Raw genomic sequence first — 13,675 nt, 5'->3', positions numbered from 1 at the left:
CAGCATCGACGCCCGTGCAGCAACCACAGCAGCCAGGTACAAGTGCGTTCGGGTCTGTCCAGCCTGGCTCGGCGTTTGGACAGAACAACACCACGACGTCATTCTTTGGGCAACAGCCGGCAGCAATGCAACCCACGACGTTCGGCGCTTTTGGCACGGGTATGCCGGCGCACCAGGCCATCACGCAAGGCTCAGCATGTGTTCCATACACGCCGTTTCGTGAGACATGACGCCAAATGAGCCCAAAGCACATGCCAAAACATTTGAAGTACACCAGTCACTTACATCTATGCCTGGGTATCAAAACATCAGTCCAGAAGAGCTTTGTTTGATGGACTACCAGCAGGGCCGCGGCAAGGGGACCGCTGGGCCGAATCCATCGTCATTGGGGGCCAGCACCACAGCACCTACCACGACGCCTGCTTTTGGATTTGGCTCGCAGTCTAGCATGGGTACCAATGCGTTCGGGCAGCCACAGGCGCAAACGACACCTGCGTTCGGACAGGCGTCGGGTACCGGTTTGTTTGGCCAGCAGAACAACAACCAGATGGGCTCCACGTCTTTATTCGGTGCTTCCAACACGGGTGGATCATCGGGACTGTTTGGTGCGAATGCGAACAAGCCCAGTGCATTTGGCTCCTCGACATCGACGCCGCTATTTGGACAAAACAATCAGGCCTCTGGTACTGGCGGCGGTCTCTTTGGTAACTCAACCATGACACAGCCGGCGACAGGTGGTGGGTTCATGTTTGGCGCGAACAACAATCAAGCAAGCACGCAGCCATCGACAGGATTCAGCTTCGGGACTGCGAATAACCAAGCTCAGAACACGCAGCCCAAACCGCTCTTTGGTGGCTTTGGTTCCACTTCAACACCTCAGCAGCCATCACAGCCATCGACAGGCTTCTCGTTCGGCTCAACGTCTACATCTCAGCCTGGCGCGACGAATGCGTTTGGAACTGGCGGCGGCTTTTCATTTGGCTCTGCGAATGCCAATAATGCAAGCACGCAACCCAAGCCAGGTGGTGGCCTATTTGGCTCATCTGCTACGACGCAGCCATCAACGACGTTCGGCTCTTTTGGAGCAGCTGGTAACAATGCTGCGACCAGCGCACAGCAGAACAAGCCTGCGTTTTCTTTCGGTTCGTTCGGCTCCAACCCAAACAATACTTCTTCGACGCAACCTTCAGCTACAACCGGCTTTGGTGCGCCTGCTTCGACGACTGGTGGCGGTGGTCTTTTCGGTGCCAAGCCGCCGACATCCACCGGGACAGGTTTTAGTTTCGGCCAGCCGAATGCCTCTGCACAGCAGCCGGGCACCACCGGTTTCGGCTCGGCGGCCACAAACACGGGCACTAGTGGCGGCATCGGCGGTGGCCTCTTCGGTGCAAAGCCCGCCGGCACGTCGCTCTTTGGAAATCCCGCATCTTCCGCAACACAGCCAAGTGCATCTACTGGTGGTACATCCTCGCTATTTGGTGGCCAGACTTCGACGCAACCGCCAGCAATCACAGCCCTCAGGCGGTGGCCTGTTTGGTAGCAGTGCGCCGAAGCCAACATTTTCCTTTGGCTCGGCTGGTTCATCAGGCACTGGCCTAGGCACGGGCGCTGGTGCCGGCACCGGTACCGGCGCTGGATCTGGCACTGGCTTCAGCTTCGGCTCTGGATCTGGCGCAGGTACCGCTGGATCTGCGCCTTCCACCACAGGTGGCGGCGCCGGCGGTGGTCTCTTTGGTCAGAGCCAGCCAGCACCGTCATCGACAGGGCCATCGCTCTTTGGACAAAGCCAGCCTGCTGTTCCGTCTGCTAATACAGGCAGCAGTTTGTTCGGTGGAGCAAAGCCACTGGGTGCGTCTATGCCGACTATGACAGGTGCATCCGCACAGCCATTGCAGCCGCCATCCCTCACGACTAACCCATATGGCACAGATGCTCTTTTGGCAAATGTCGCGGGGGCACCAGCGGCAAGTCAATCGCCGTTGCCGTTCAATGTGGCGCCGAAGAACAAGCCGCCTCTCGTATCTCCGTTTCGCTCTTCGCCGCGCAATGCTGTGCGTGTGACGCGTTTGCGTGGCTCAACACCTGGCCTTGATATGTCACGCAGCATACGAGAAGGCACTCCAAGTGACCGCGCTACACCTGTGCGTGCAGGAAGTGTGGGCTTGTTCCGTCAGCCCAGTGACGCTGTGGCGCTGTCGCCTCAGGCGTTTATTCCTCGGTCAACCTCCAAGCGACTCGTCCTCGATGGCGATACGAGCTTGTCCCGCTCGCCCAGTATGTTGCGAGAAGGCACGCCACGTGCTTCGGTACCGCCACGGGCTCGATTCTCACCTGCTGTTGAGAAAGTGCTCAGTGGTAGTGGAGGCGCTTTTGGAGGCGACTCGATCGCCGGCGGTGCCGGCACCGGCAATACCAGCAGCCTTAGCGGAACAGGTGCCGAGGCGGACTCGTCGCTTGTGCTGCCAGTGCGTGAACCGTCATATACGGCATCGCCGGCGCCCAGGGGTAAGAGCGCACGACCGTTGCAACACGGCGACTATTACACGGAGCCGTCGCTACCGGCGTTGCGTAGCATGCGATTTGACGACTTGTCTCATGTGGAGCACTTCGTCGTAGGCCGCATTGGTTTTGGGCGTCTGGCATTCCTCAAGCACGTCGATCTCACAACCGTGCCGAATCTCAGCTTCATTGCCGGAGGCGTCGTCCAGCTTCGTATGAAAGAGTGTTTCGTGTACCCACAAGAAGAGGACTTGGAGTCTGATGTACCCCTAGATGGTCTTTTGCCGAACTATGTGCCAGTGCCGAAAGCACCTCTGGGTACAGGTTTGAACGTGCCGGCCCGCGTAAGTTTGGAGGGATGCTGGCCCGTTGACCGAGCAACTCGCGAGCCATTGCGTGACGAGTCGCACCCACGGGTCAAGCAGCACATCAACAAGCTGCGGAACAAGAAGGAAACGGACTTTGTGTCGTATGACGCACTGTCTGGCACATGGACGTTTGAAGTGCAGCACTTCTCGCGCTATGGCTTGGACGAGTCGGATGAAGACGACGATGACGCTGACGTCGATATGCCCGCACACACGCGTGTTGACATGCGCGATGCAGACAATGTGGACGACGAGGATGAGCCGCCGCCCATGAAGCTTGGCGAGGAAAGTGATGACAGCGGCTCTAGCGCGATGCGGGAGAGCGAGCTCATGAGCGGTGATGAGGATGAGGATGAGCAGCCTATGACAGACTACGATGTATGGGTTCCGACGATCCGCGATGAGCCTGTTCCTGCACTGGCACGGCGCTCCATGACCCCTGCCGCTGCCTCGCGGCTCACCCCCGGCGCGCCAGAAGCACGGAAAGTCCAAGTGATGCGGGCGAGTTTTTTTGGGCAGGCGCCTCCGACGTCAGGACCTGTCGGGGGCGTAAAGCTTAGTGGTCCCTCGGCCCAGCTGCCATTGCGCCACACGTCGCAGTTGATGCAGGGTCGCACCAGCGCGAACGTTAGCAACGACGATGTCGTCAACGCGGATGTCGACGAGGCACAAGAACCTGTTGCAGCAGCAGCAGCAGCCGTCACTGACGCCGGCCCTGCCGACGTCACTGACATGCCTCCGATAGAAGAGCCACCGGTGCACGACCGCGTGCCGGTCGCGCGTGTCGAGTCGAGCCTGTCGGCCCTTGACACGTCGCTGTGCGCCGACCCAGGCCTGTTTTTATCACGGAGCTTCCGAATCGGCTGGGCATGCAGGGGTGCAGTGCTGGCGCACAACGGGACACTGCACGGACTTGCATGCCCCGGCTGGACGCAGGTGTATCTGGATCGCATGCGCGTTTACAAGAACGAAGCAGAACAAGCTGCCTCACTCAGCACAGCACGCAAGCTGCTTGAACTGCAACTTGCCAGCACACACATTGAGCCGTCGAAGGAAGGAGGCAGCATTCCACGCGTTTCATTTCAACCAAACACGACGTGCGCAAGCATTGCAAAACACTATGCACCGGATGACAAGCAATATGCAGCCCAGCTCTGGCACCTTGCGAGCGTGCTCTTTGACCCCGTCGACTTGAAACTCTCCAACGATGCTTCTGACGCCTGGCATGAGCACGTTTTACAGCGCAGACGCAAGACAGCATTTTCTTCCTGGCTCGAGCGTGTTGTATCTGCACCCGTGCAGGCAGACGTACGTGCGCACATCGCGGCATCGCGCCAGACGGACCTGGTCTTTGCACTCCTAACCGGTCACCAGGTAGAACATGCGGCGGAGGCTGCGCTGGAGGCGGGGCATGTGCGCCTCGCAACCCTGGTGGCTCAGGCCGGTGGATCCTTGGACGTGCGTGCCGACATTCAGGAGCAGCTCGATACCTGGCATGCCGAAGGCGTCGATGCCGACATCGATCACGCCATGCTCCGCGTTTACGCCCTACTGGCTGGCCAGGTCGTGAGTGCCCAGGTGTCTGGCGCACGTGCACGAGACGCACGCACCATTGCGATGGCACGTGGCCTGGACTGGCGCCGTGCTCTAGGACTGCATGTGTGGTACGGCACGCCGTGGGAGTCGCCGCTGGAGGCGAGTGTGCGGAGCTATGAGGCGGCAGTGCATGCACCTAGCGAGACAGTACCACCTCTGCCGACGTACCAGGCAGAAGCACAGCTAGGTGCGCTGAAGCAGCGCGAGTTGATCCAACAGGCCGGCGCTCCTCGCGATGCACTTTTTGAGCTCCTCAAGCTGCATGTCGATGCGACATATCCGCTGGAGCATGCACTGGATGCACGCAACTTTGGCAAAAGCGCTTTGGATCACACCCTTCCATGGCATGTGTGCATGTATTTGTCTCGCGCATTGCGTGTTCGTTCGTGCATGGACCCCCACGTCGAGGACCGACTCACGTCTCTGTATGCGGCACAGCTCGAAGAGACTGGCGAATGGCACTGGGCCGTGTTTGTGCTTTTGCACCTTATGCACGACCAGGTCCGTGCGCAAGCAGTGCAGGCACTGCTGGCGAGACATGTTGATGTCCTGGATGCGCACTCTGCCTTTCTTACAACGACTCTGCATGTTGACGAAACTTGGCTATGGCAGGCCCGCGCTCTTGCAGCGCATGCGCGCAGTGACTACTTCGCTGAATACGAATGCCGACGCCATGCTCGTGACCTGTCTGGCGCACATGCCGTGGCGGTGCGGCATCTCGCGGCGGAATCGTTCTTGCGCGGTGATACACAGCTGCTGGTGGACCTCTTCCGCCCCATTGCCGACGAGGCAGAGGCCAGCTCAGCCGTGCCAATCAAGGGTTGGAATGAGGGCGGGCGCGTCCTGCTAGACTATGCGACGCTCCCGCAGATCTTGCCACCCCTTCTGGCCAAGGCACATACCGGGTCACTGGAAGCGTCCGAGCGGCACGCATTGCAGCAGGCCACTGTGCGAACGCATGAGCTTATGGATCGCGTGCCGCTCTTGTACGCAGACACGACAGATCTTATGAGCACCGTTGCGCGCTCGGAAATGCTCGCAGTACTGCAAAACTTCTCACGGCTTCTTGCTAGCGAGGCTGGCGCTCCGGAACCTGTCCGGCACTGGACGGCTGCGAATCCGCCTGAAGTTGAGCAGCTGCAGGCGGCCGCACGCGACTTTACCTCGTCCATGCTCGCATGTCTGTGAGCGCGGCAGCTTGATAGATGACAGCATGGCGGCTGTCCGTAGCACGAATAAGGCCCCTCGCTTCCATCATGTGTAGAGCCGCTTCAACTGTTGAACGTGGCACGTTCGTGAAACGGCCGTCCGCTTGAAGCAAATGATGCTGGAGCGATGCAGTACGGATGCGTTTGCGTACCAACGAAGTCCATCGTGTGCTTCTGCTTGGTGGCACTACCACGCGCAGCATTATGGCGAGGTGGCACGCAACCAGGTATGGACATGCGACCTGGTACGTCACGCCATGTTGGACTACGCGTCCGAGGCGGACAAGTGAGCGTAAGGCTTTATGTATGAGCTCATGCACTTTTTCTTGAACGACTGTGGGTGTAACAGGTGTATGTGGGGAGCGCTTGCGGTGCTTCTCACGCACGATGCTTTCAGCTCGCTGGGCAAGAATCAGAGATAATGTAGGGATCGAAAAGGCCGGCACGTTGGAGAGAGAGAGAGTCGTGGCTTGCTGTATAGCGTGCTCAGTGGTTGTGTTCAAGTACAGCCACACATAATACGTGAAAGCCCGTGTGGAAAAAGATTCAAATGGAGACGGCATTTGTTCAGGTCTTTCAGATACTTGCCCGGGTATAGATGCGCACAGAACGGCATGATCAGGTGCATGCGTGCGCTGACGTGGCACTGGAAGGACTTGAGGAGATGCGCATCGTGTGGATGGTACAAGGCATGGTGTTGGTCGAGTTGGAACTGAAGAGCATGACTCTAGCTGTACAGGAGGTATTTGCGGGGATCGAGAAGTAGGCGGTAGTTGGGATTTCCGTCGTCGTATGTACCGATGTCGCCCTTGTTCGTGTGGTTCTGGTGGTTCTAGTGGATCTGACAAAAGTGGTGGTGGTGGTGGCAACATAGGCGTCTTGGTTTCCTGGTTGCATGGGCCATTTGTGTCACACGGTGGTGGCATACGATCGTACATGCGGGCGAAACGCAGAGCTTGTATCAGATGACGCGGTTCTTCATTTACATCCTCTGCCTGACCTGTCTGTAAATGGACCAAGCGTTGCATGAGCACGTACCAAACACAACAGCTTGCAAAATCTGAACGCCGGCTGCGCGCTCCGAAACTCGCGCACGAACTCGCACAGTGTCGCCAACATCAAACAGGACCACATTGTGGTACAGTGTCGGCATGGGGCGTACGTAACACGAGTCAATGCCTGCATGAACGGAGTCAAGCATTTTCATTGACACATGTCCGCGACATTGAACATGGATAATGCCAGACCCATCGTCTATGATGTACTCGACGTATGCATCGCGTTGTAGCGCACCAACAACCGTAGCGACGAGATCCACATATACACAGGGCCATCGACCATGGAAATACATGTGCAAATCGCGCTCCATCGTGAATCGTGGATATGCACGCACTAGCTCTTGCACATGGCGCACACAGCATACGAGTGCATTTTCCGGCTCATTTGCCCAGACATACTGTGTGTATGCCGCGCCAAGGTCTTCGGACGCCTCAGCACGCGCCATGCTATAGCATCACGGCGCGTGTTTGGAAAAAATTAGGACGTGGAGTAAAGCGTACCAAAGGCCGGCCCCCCGAAGGCAGGAGGGCGTCGCTCGCCAAAGGGAAATCAGCGCGCGCCTTGCAGCACGGACCGATATTGTGGGGGAGAGGAGGGATGGGAGAGAAAACCTAAATCCGGGACGATCCACTACAATCGGATCGCTCTTGCGCCACACCATGTGGATGCGACTTTGGGGGCTTCGCGCTGCACTAAAGCGGCGCGCTTTGAGTTCGCCCTTGCCTACTACGTTGGCGCGGTGCTCTGGTATCGTGCGCACTTATGCAACAGGGAAGCAATGCAGCAAGTGTGGGACCACCAACACGGCCGCTGCACTTCAGTGCCAACAGTGTCACGCACTCCAACCCCTGCCGGCTAGTGTAGACTTTTACGATGTGCTTGGAATGCCGTACAACACTGTGCCCGCACACGGCTGGAGAATTGATCAGCGTGAGCTTAAAGCCTTGTGGCGCCGCACGATGGCCATCGCTCATCCCGATCGCCTTGTAAACAAGGACCAAGACGAGCAGCAACTCGGTGCCCAGCAAAGTGCGATTGTCAATAAAGCCTATGAAACACTTGATCAGCCACTTTCCCGCGCTCTTTACCTCGTACGTATCATGAATGTGTGTGTGTGTGTGTGTGATGATCCCACTGACATATGTCGATGTCGACCCTCAGCTTCAACGTGCGGGCGTCGAAAGTGTAGAAGAAGGCATGTCGGTAGAAGATCCGTCCTTGCTTATGGAGGTGATGGAACTTCAGGAAACGCTCGAAGATGCAGAAGACCAAGCCACCGTGGATCAAGTCGGCGCTGCAAACCAGGAGCATCTACGCGACGTGCTACACGAACTGGATGCGGCCTTCGCTGCGCCTCATACCGACATGGATCGCATTCGACAACTCGCCGTCCAGCTGCGATACTGGACCAATATTGAGAAAGCCGTGCGCGAATGGCAACCGGGTCAGCGGGTAGAGTTGCATCACTGATCTGCGAAGAAAGAGTCTATGTGTGTATTTAAACAGTAGCAGCGCATATCAGCGCAATGTCATCAATTTTTCCTCCAGGATAATGAAAACCATGGCGTGCAGCATCAAGCTGGAACGGGCTTACTTTTTCTTCTGTCATTTGGCACAAACGAGCATACTGCATCAATGTCGAGGCCATCACATTGGCAAAGTCTTGCTTTTCGTCCGCCAGCGTTGCACCCTGCTTCTTGCAAGCGGACCAGTGCTCACGATGCTTGTCTTGTAGCATATCCACCAGCTGTAGCAACTCTGGTCGCCGCGGTGCATCGGGCGTCAGTGCATCTCGCGGTGGTAACTTGCAATGCACATTGTCCAAGAACCCATCTGTCATCACAAGCACCATATCACCACGTTGAAGATCAAACTCCTGCACAGCAGCATCGTCAGGATAGTTCGTCAATGAGCCCGGCTGCGCCATACTCGCTGGAACCTTGGCCAGCTGATATGGACAGTTGAATCCATACAGTTGAGGTACAGAACTGTTAACCACTTGCATGCGACCTTCAGGGCTTTTAGGATCTGGGCGCAAATGCAGGTATCCGGAGTCTCCCAGATTCACGCATGAAGCTTTGCCTTGTACGGCATCTAAACGAAGTAGACACGCTGTTGAGCTACCCGCCTGAATGTCGGGATTTTTGGAAACTTGTTCAAACGCATGCTCAAGAATGACTTTGGGAAGCGGAAATGTCGGGTGTGATTCGGCATATTTCATCGCAGAGTACAGCAGTGCATTTGAATAATGTGCAGGATCAATGCCTGAGTCACTCCAGCCACCGACTCCATCGGCTACACCCAAAAGCACGGTCGATTGATCCGCTGATTTTGTCACAAATAATGCATCCTCACCTGCATCGCCGCCTTTCAGCATTTTCTTCCGCCATCGCTCCAGTTCGCTATTCGCAATGATGCCACCACGCAGTGGCGCACGAGATTCTGACCTCCGCTGTTTCCTTGGCAAGTCCTCTTGAGCCGCAGCAGAGGACTCATTTGATTCTTCTTCTTCTTCTTCTTGCATTTCCCTTGGCTTGGCGGCAAACGCATATGCTGTGACGATTTTCATCGGCTTGTGTTCGGGAGCCGCCGCTGACGTGGCAGGTGTTGGCGGCGGGGCCGGCGCTGCATGGAGAGGACGTGTTGGTACAACAATGCGCGAAATTGGCTTTGGTGCTCGAGCTGCAGCGCTCGGAGCCACCATGCGCTTCAAAGTGCCCGCCGTGGCATAACTAGGACGCCACGACCGACTGCTCGGAATCATGGTGGCAACTGGTAGAAGAACAACTCGGCTCTGGCGATCATGAATGTGGAGGACATTTGTCCATACCTTCGGCAATGCCATATGACTGGACAAAATCATTTTTCATAATGTGGATGATCTGCAGATAGGAAGATAGAGTGATTGCAGCGTAATCGGCGATTTATTTTTTTTTTGCTGCACGGTGCACGATCATAGTACAAAATGGCCAAGGCCAAAAGTGCTGGAAAAGCAGCCGCTAAGGCTGCTAAGAAGGCGAAGCAAGAAAAGGTATGTGTGTGTTTGTGCGCGTTTTTTTTGTTGCACTCAGTGTTGCTTGCTAACCTTATGTAGCTCGCCGAGCGCCGAGCGACAAAGCAAAAAAAGAAAGGATCTAAAGGTAGCAATGTCAATGACATGGAGGAAGAGGATCTCGACGCTCTCTTAGAGCAATACCGAGCTGAATGGGAGGAGCAACATTCAACTACAGAAGAGCACACAGGTGTCACACCCAGTCGCCGAGCAAATGCCACGTACGTTCTCGATGATTTCGTCATGTCCAGCCTAACGGTCAGCCTCACGCCATGCCCCTTGGGAAATGATCTTTGGTTATACGGCGGTGAATACTTTGATGGTGAAAAGTGTCTTTTTTACCAAGACTTGTTCCGTTATATTCCGGACAAGAACGAGTGGCGCTCTTATTCAAGTATGTGTGCTCATGGTTATGAATGTAAAAACTGACAAAGCCAAGGTAAAACGCAACCAGGACCACGCTCAGCACATCAAATGGTGGGTTCTCCAGCTAGTGGTGGACAGCTTTGGTGCTTTGGTGGCGAATTTGCTAGTGCAAAACAGACGAATTTTCATCACTATCGAGACTTGTGGGTATATTCCATCGCCGAACGCGCATGGGATAAAATCGAGACAAAAGTGAGGCCCAGTGCCCGAAGTGGCCATCGAATGGCCATGTGGAAGCATTATATTGTGTTATTTGGCGGTTTCGTTGACACTGGAGTGCGAACGACATATTTGCAGGACCTCTGGATCTTTGATACACTCGAATACAAGTGGCAAGAGATCAAGCAAAATGACCTGCGGCGGCCATCGGCACGAAGTGGCTTTTCGTTCCTGCCCACACCTGATGGCATCGTGCTGTACGGCGGATACTGCAAAAAGTATGTCAAGGGCCAGCGAACTCAAGGGTTGGCACTTGATGATGCATGGCTCCTACAGATGGATGAGGACACATCTAAAATTCAGTGGATCAAGCGCCGAAAAATCGGTTATGCACCAAATCCGCCACGATCCGGCTGTACCATGGCGCTATGGGCAAATCGAAACATGGGAGTCCTTTTCGGTGGTGTCACCGATACGGAACATGATGAAGAGTCTATGGAAAGCACATTTTGGAATGATTTGTATGGATACCAATTGGCGGGAATGGGTCGATGGATTAGTCTGAATTTGCGCATACCCAAAAAGAAAAAGGCGTCTAAAGTAGATGCCGATGATGAAGTCGCATCAGACAACGAGAATGATGACCCCAGCATCATGCTTCCATTAACAAGATACAACACGATGCTGGCTGTGCAACGGAATACTTTGTACATGTACGTGCATATAAGAAAGAGTGACTTACCTGGCAGATACGGAGGCATCTTTGAAAGTGGCGATGTATGTGTTATAGATGACGCTAACGTCAGCGCGAATATACGCTCGATGACTTCTACACGATCGATCTATCTAAGATGAACAGGGTCATATGTTTAAAAGAATGTCCGATCGATCATTTGGAATGGCACAGTTCTGACGAGGAGGATGACGACGATAACGACGACGATGATGACGACGATGATGAGGAGGATGATAATCAAGGAATGGAGACTGCTGAACCTGAAGGTGTGGAAATTAGTCACATGGAAGAAGAGGAGGATGGATTGTGCGATTTGGAAGGGCTTCGTGTTAGCGACGAAGACTTGTCGGATGAAGCAAAAGCTGAGTTGGAAAAGAAACTGGCTCTGCGTCGACAAGCTACTACTTTTATGGGTGTTTCAAAAGATACAACTCGCTCAGAGGCAGATATACTCTCGACACCAGAGCCTGGTGAAATTTTAAAAACATTCTACGAACGCTCAAAACATTACTGGGCTGCGCAGGCCCACGAAATTGCACAGGGCCAGTCTCGTGGGAAGCAACTTCGACGTGACGGATTCGATGTATGTAAAATGCAACAGTGACTAACGAATCTTAGCTTGCAGAGAAGCGGTATAATGAGTACAAGCCTATTTTGGAAGAGGTATGTGTGCACCAAGCTGTAAAAGAATCATTTTTTAACGTTCGTTAGATTGAACGGATTCGAAAGGATGCTGGTCTCGATGAAGATGAAATGGCTTCCAATGTACCTATGCGTCGACCTGCAGGCACCGGCTCCGAGAGCCGACATCGTCGTTAATCTGTCTATGCATGTTGGGGCACTTGCGTGCTTCACAAACGGTTATTTCCTCCCCACATGAGTGGAGAGAAAAACTGATGTCATTAAGCACAACGTAGAAAGTTAGCCAGTTCTCCACAGCTATTCCCTGACCCGCCTACTAGGGCAAAGTTCCGGCGCTTTTACACTGAAAAGTAGGCAACATAAGAACGCGACCCATGCCGAAATTTCATCGTGCATCGCCGTCGATCGAACCAAGGTCTAGACCAGGTGGACTGAAAAAATGTCAGGTTCAACGCTCATGGAGAAGTTCGATCGCATGCCGAAGGTAAGCACAGATGAAATGTTGGCTAATCTTGTTTGCAGCTTCGGCAGTTTGATGCGTTTCCAAAAGTACGTGAATCATAAGTTCTTACGCAAAACGCAGACACAGCCGATCTACCAGAAACGAACATCGTACGGCGGATTCGTGACCCTCGCAGTGTTCATTGCAACCATGGTGGTGATCTGGTATGAAATTCAGCACTATCTGATGCTGAAACCGACGTATTCATTCGACATTGACAGTCATGTTGGCGGTTTTATGCAAATCAATTTGGACGTTGTCGTCGCGACACCATGCGGTCGTACGTACCCATATGACGTGCGCTTTCCATGTATACTTACTCTATCAGGTGTGTCGATTGATCTCCGTGACGCTTCAGGTGATACGCTGCATTTTTCTGAAGATGATATCGTGAAAGACCCTGTGGATTTTAACAAAGAAAGGCAGCGTGCCCAAAAACGCAGCTTGACGCAGTACTTCCTGAAGATGCTTCACAGCCAGTACAGAAATATGAAAAAGATTGAACGGAAGGACAAGAAGATTGTCGCCGGTGGTCCGCGGCACCGAGACTCTGGTTTTGACTTCTCAGATCCCATGGAGAATGCTGAAGAAGCTCGAGCCTGCCGAGTATACGGCAGCATTCTTGTGAAGAAAGTGACAGGTAACTTGCACATTTCTACATTTGTCCCTACGTTTATGGCTGTAAATGCGCATGAAAATGGTATGGGAATTGACATGTCGCATATTATCCATGAATTTAGCTTCGGCGACTATTTCCCAAATATTGCGGAGCCGCTAGACGCAAGCTTAGAACTCACAGATGATCCAGCTGCTGCATTCCAGTATTTCCTGTCTGTCGTGCCGACTCACTTTATTCATGGACGTCGCGTGATCAAGACGAATCAGTACAGTGTGCACGACTACAAACGAAACCCACAGGGTAGTCTTACCTTCCCTGGCTTGTACTTCAAGTACGACATTGAACCACTTACGATGAAAGTTACTCATAAGTCTGTTTCCTTGGTGGCATTTATTGTGCGTGTGTGCAGTGTGCTTGGCGGTCTGTGGATCTGCACTGATCTGGCTATTCGCATATTTAATCGGCTCATGGCTGTTCGGCTATCATGGGCGCATGGAATTTCGATAGACCCTGCAAGTACGTCGCCGATGTCATCCAGCCACTATGAGCCGCCATACTTTTCAGGACCACTTGATCCTCAATCGCAGGCATACTCGCCCTATGGCTCATATGGATCGAGTTCAGCGAACTTTGTCACACATGGTCCAGGGGAAACGAAGTACCGCCCTTCATCTGCCTTCTAAGTTACAAAGATGTACAGGTGGAAGGATGTTGTGATTGACATGGTTGGGTCCTTCATTTTTTTCCCTCTATGTATCTCTTCCTTGGTTTTTTTCTTCTTCTTCTTCTTCTATAATTCCAACTATTCC

At 53.9% G+C, this 13,675-nt stretch overlaps 5 protein-coding genes across 5 annotated transcripts; 3 read left to right on the top strand and 2 right to left on the bottom strand.

Moving 5' to 3' along the window:
- Positions 1 to 226: 226 nt before the first annotated feature.
- On the top strand, positions 227 to 5,651 carry MGL_1023 (uncharacterized protein; the record flags this gene model as incomplete). Its single annotated transcript, XM_001731703.1, has 2 exons — positions 227 to 1,404; positions 1,487 to 5,651. The coding sequence occupies 2 exons, from the start codon at positions 227 to 229 to the stop codon at positions 5,649 to 5,651; spliced, it is 5,343 nt and encodes a 1,780-aa protein (XP_001731755.1).
- A 1,002-nt stretch (positions 5,652 to 6,653) lies between these two features.
- Positions 6,654 to 7,175, bottom strand: MGL_1022 (uncharacterized protein; the record flags this gene model as incomplete). Its single annotated transcript, XM_001731702.1, has 1 exon — positions 6,654 to 7,175. One exon carries the CDS (start codon positions 7,173 to 7,175, stop codon positions 6,654 to 6,656), a length of 522 nt encoding a protein of 173 aa, XP_001731754.1.
- A 1,053-nt stretch (positions 7,176 to 8,228) lies between these two features.
- On the bottom strand, positions 8,229 to 9,494 carry MGL_1021 (uncharacterized protein; the record flags this gene model as incomplete). Its single annotated transcript, XM_001731701.1, has 1 exon — positions 8,229 to 9,494. The coding sequence occupies one exon, from the start codon at positions 9,492 to 9,494 to the stop codon at positions 8,229 to 8,231; it is 1,266 nt and encodes a 421-aa protein (XP_001731753.1).
- A 942-nt stretch (positions 9,495 to 10,436) lies between these two features.
- On the top strand, positions 10,437 to 11,707 carry MGL_1020 (uncharacterized protein; the record flags this gene model as incomplete). Its single annotated transcript, XM_001731700.1, has 2 exons — positions 10,437 to 11,144; positions 11,174 to 11,707. The coding sequence occupies 2 exons, from the start codon at positions 10,437 to 10,439 to the stop codon at positions 11,705 to 11,707; spliced, it is 1,242 nt and encodes a 413-aa protein (XP_001731752.1).
- Positions 11,708 to 12,184: 477 nt separating this feature from the next.
- MGL_1019 (uncharacterized protein) lies at positions 12,185 to 13,549 on the top strand (the record flags this gene model as incomplete). Its single annotated transcript, XM_001731699.1, has 1 exon — positions 12,185 to 13,549. The coding sequence occupies one exon, from the start codon at positions 12,185 to 12,187 to the stop codon at positions 13,547 to 13,549; it is 1,365 nt and encodes a 454-aa protein (XP_001731751.1).
- Positions 13,550 to 13,675: the final 126 nt, after the last annotated feature.

This window comes from Malassezia globosa, assembly GCF_000181695.2.
Source record: "Malassezia globosa CBS 7966 chromosome Unknown mgl_sf_2.1, whole genome shotgun sequence".
Taxonomy (NCBI): domain Eukaryota; kingdom Fungi; phylum Basidiomycota; class Malasseziomycetes; order Malasseziales; family Malasseziaceae; genus Malassezia; species Malassezia globosa.
This window is presented reverse-complemented; position numbering and strand designations above follow the sequence as displayed.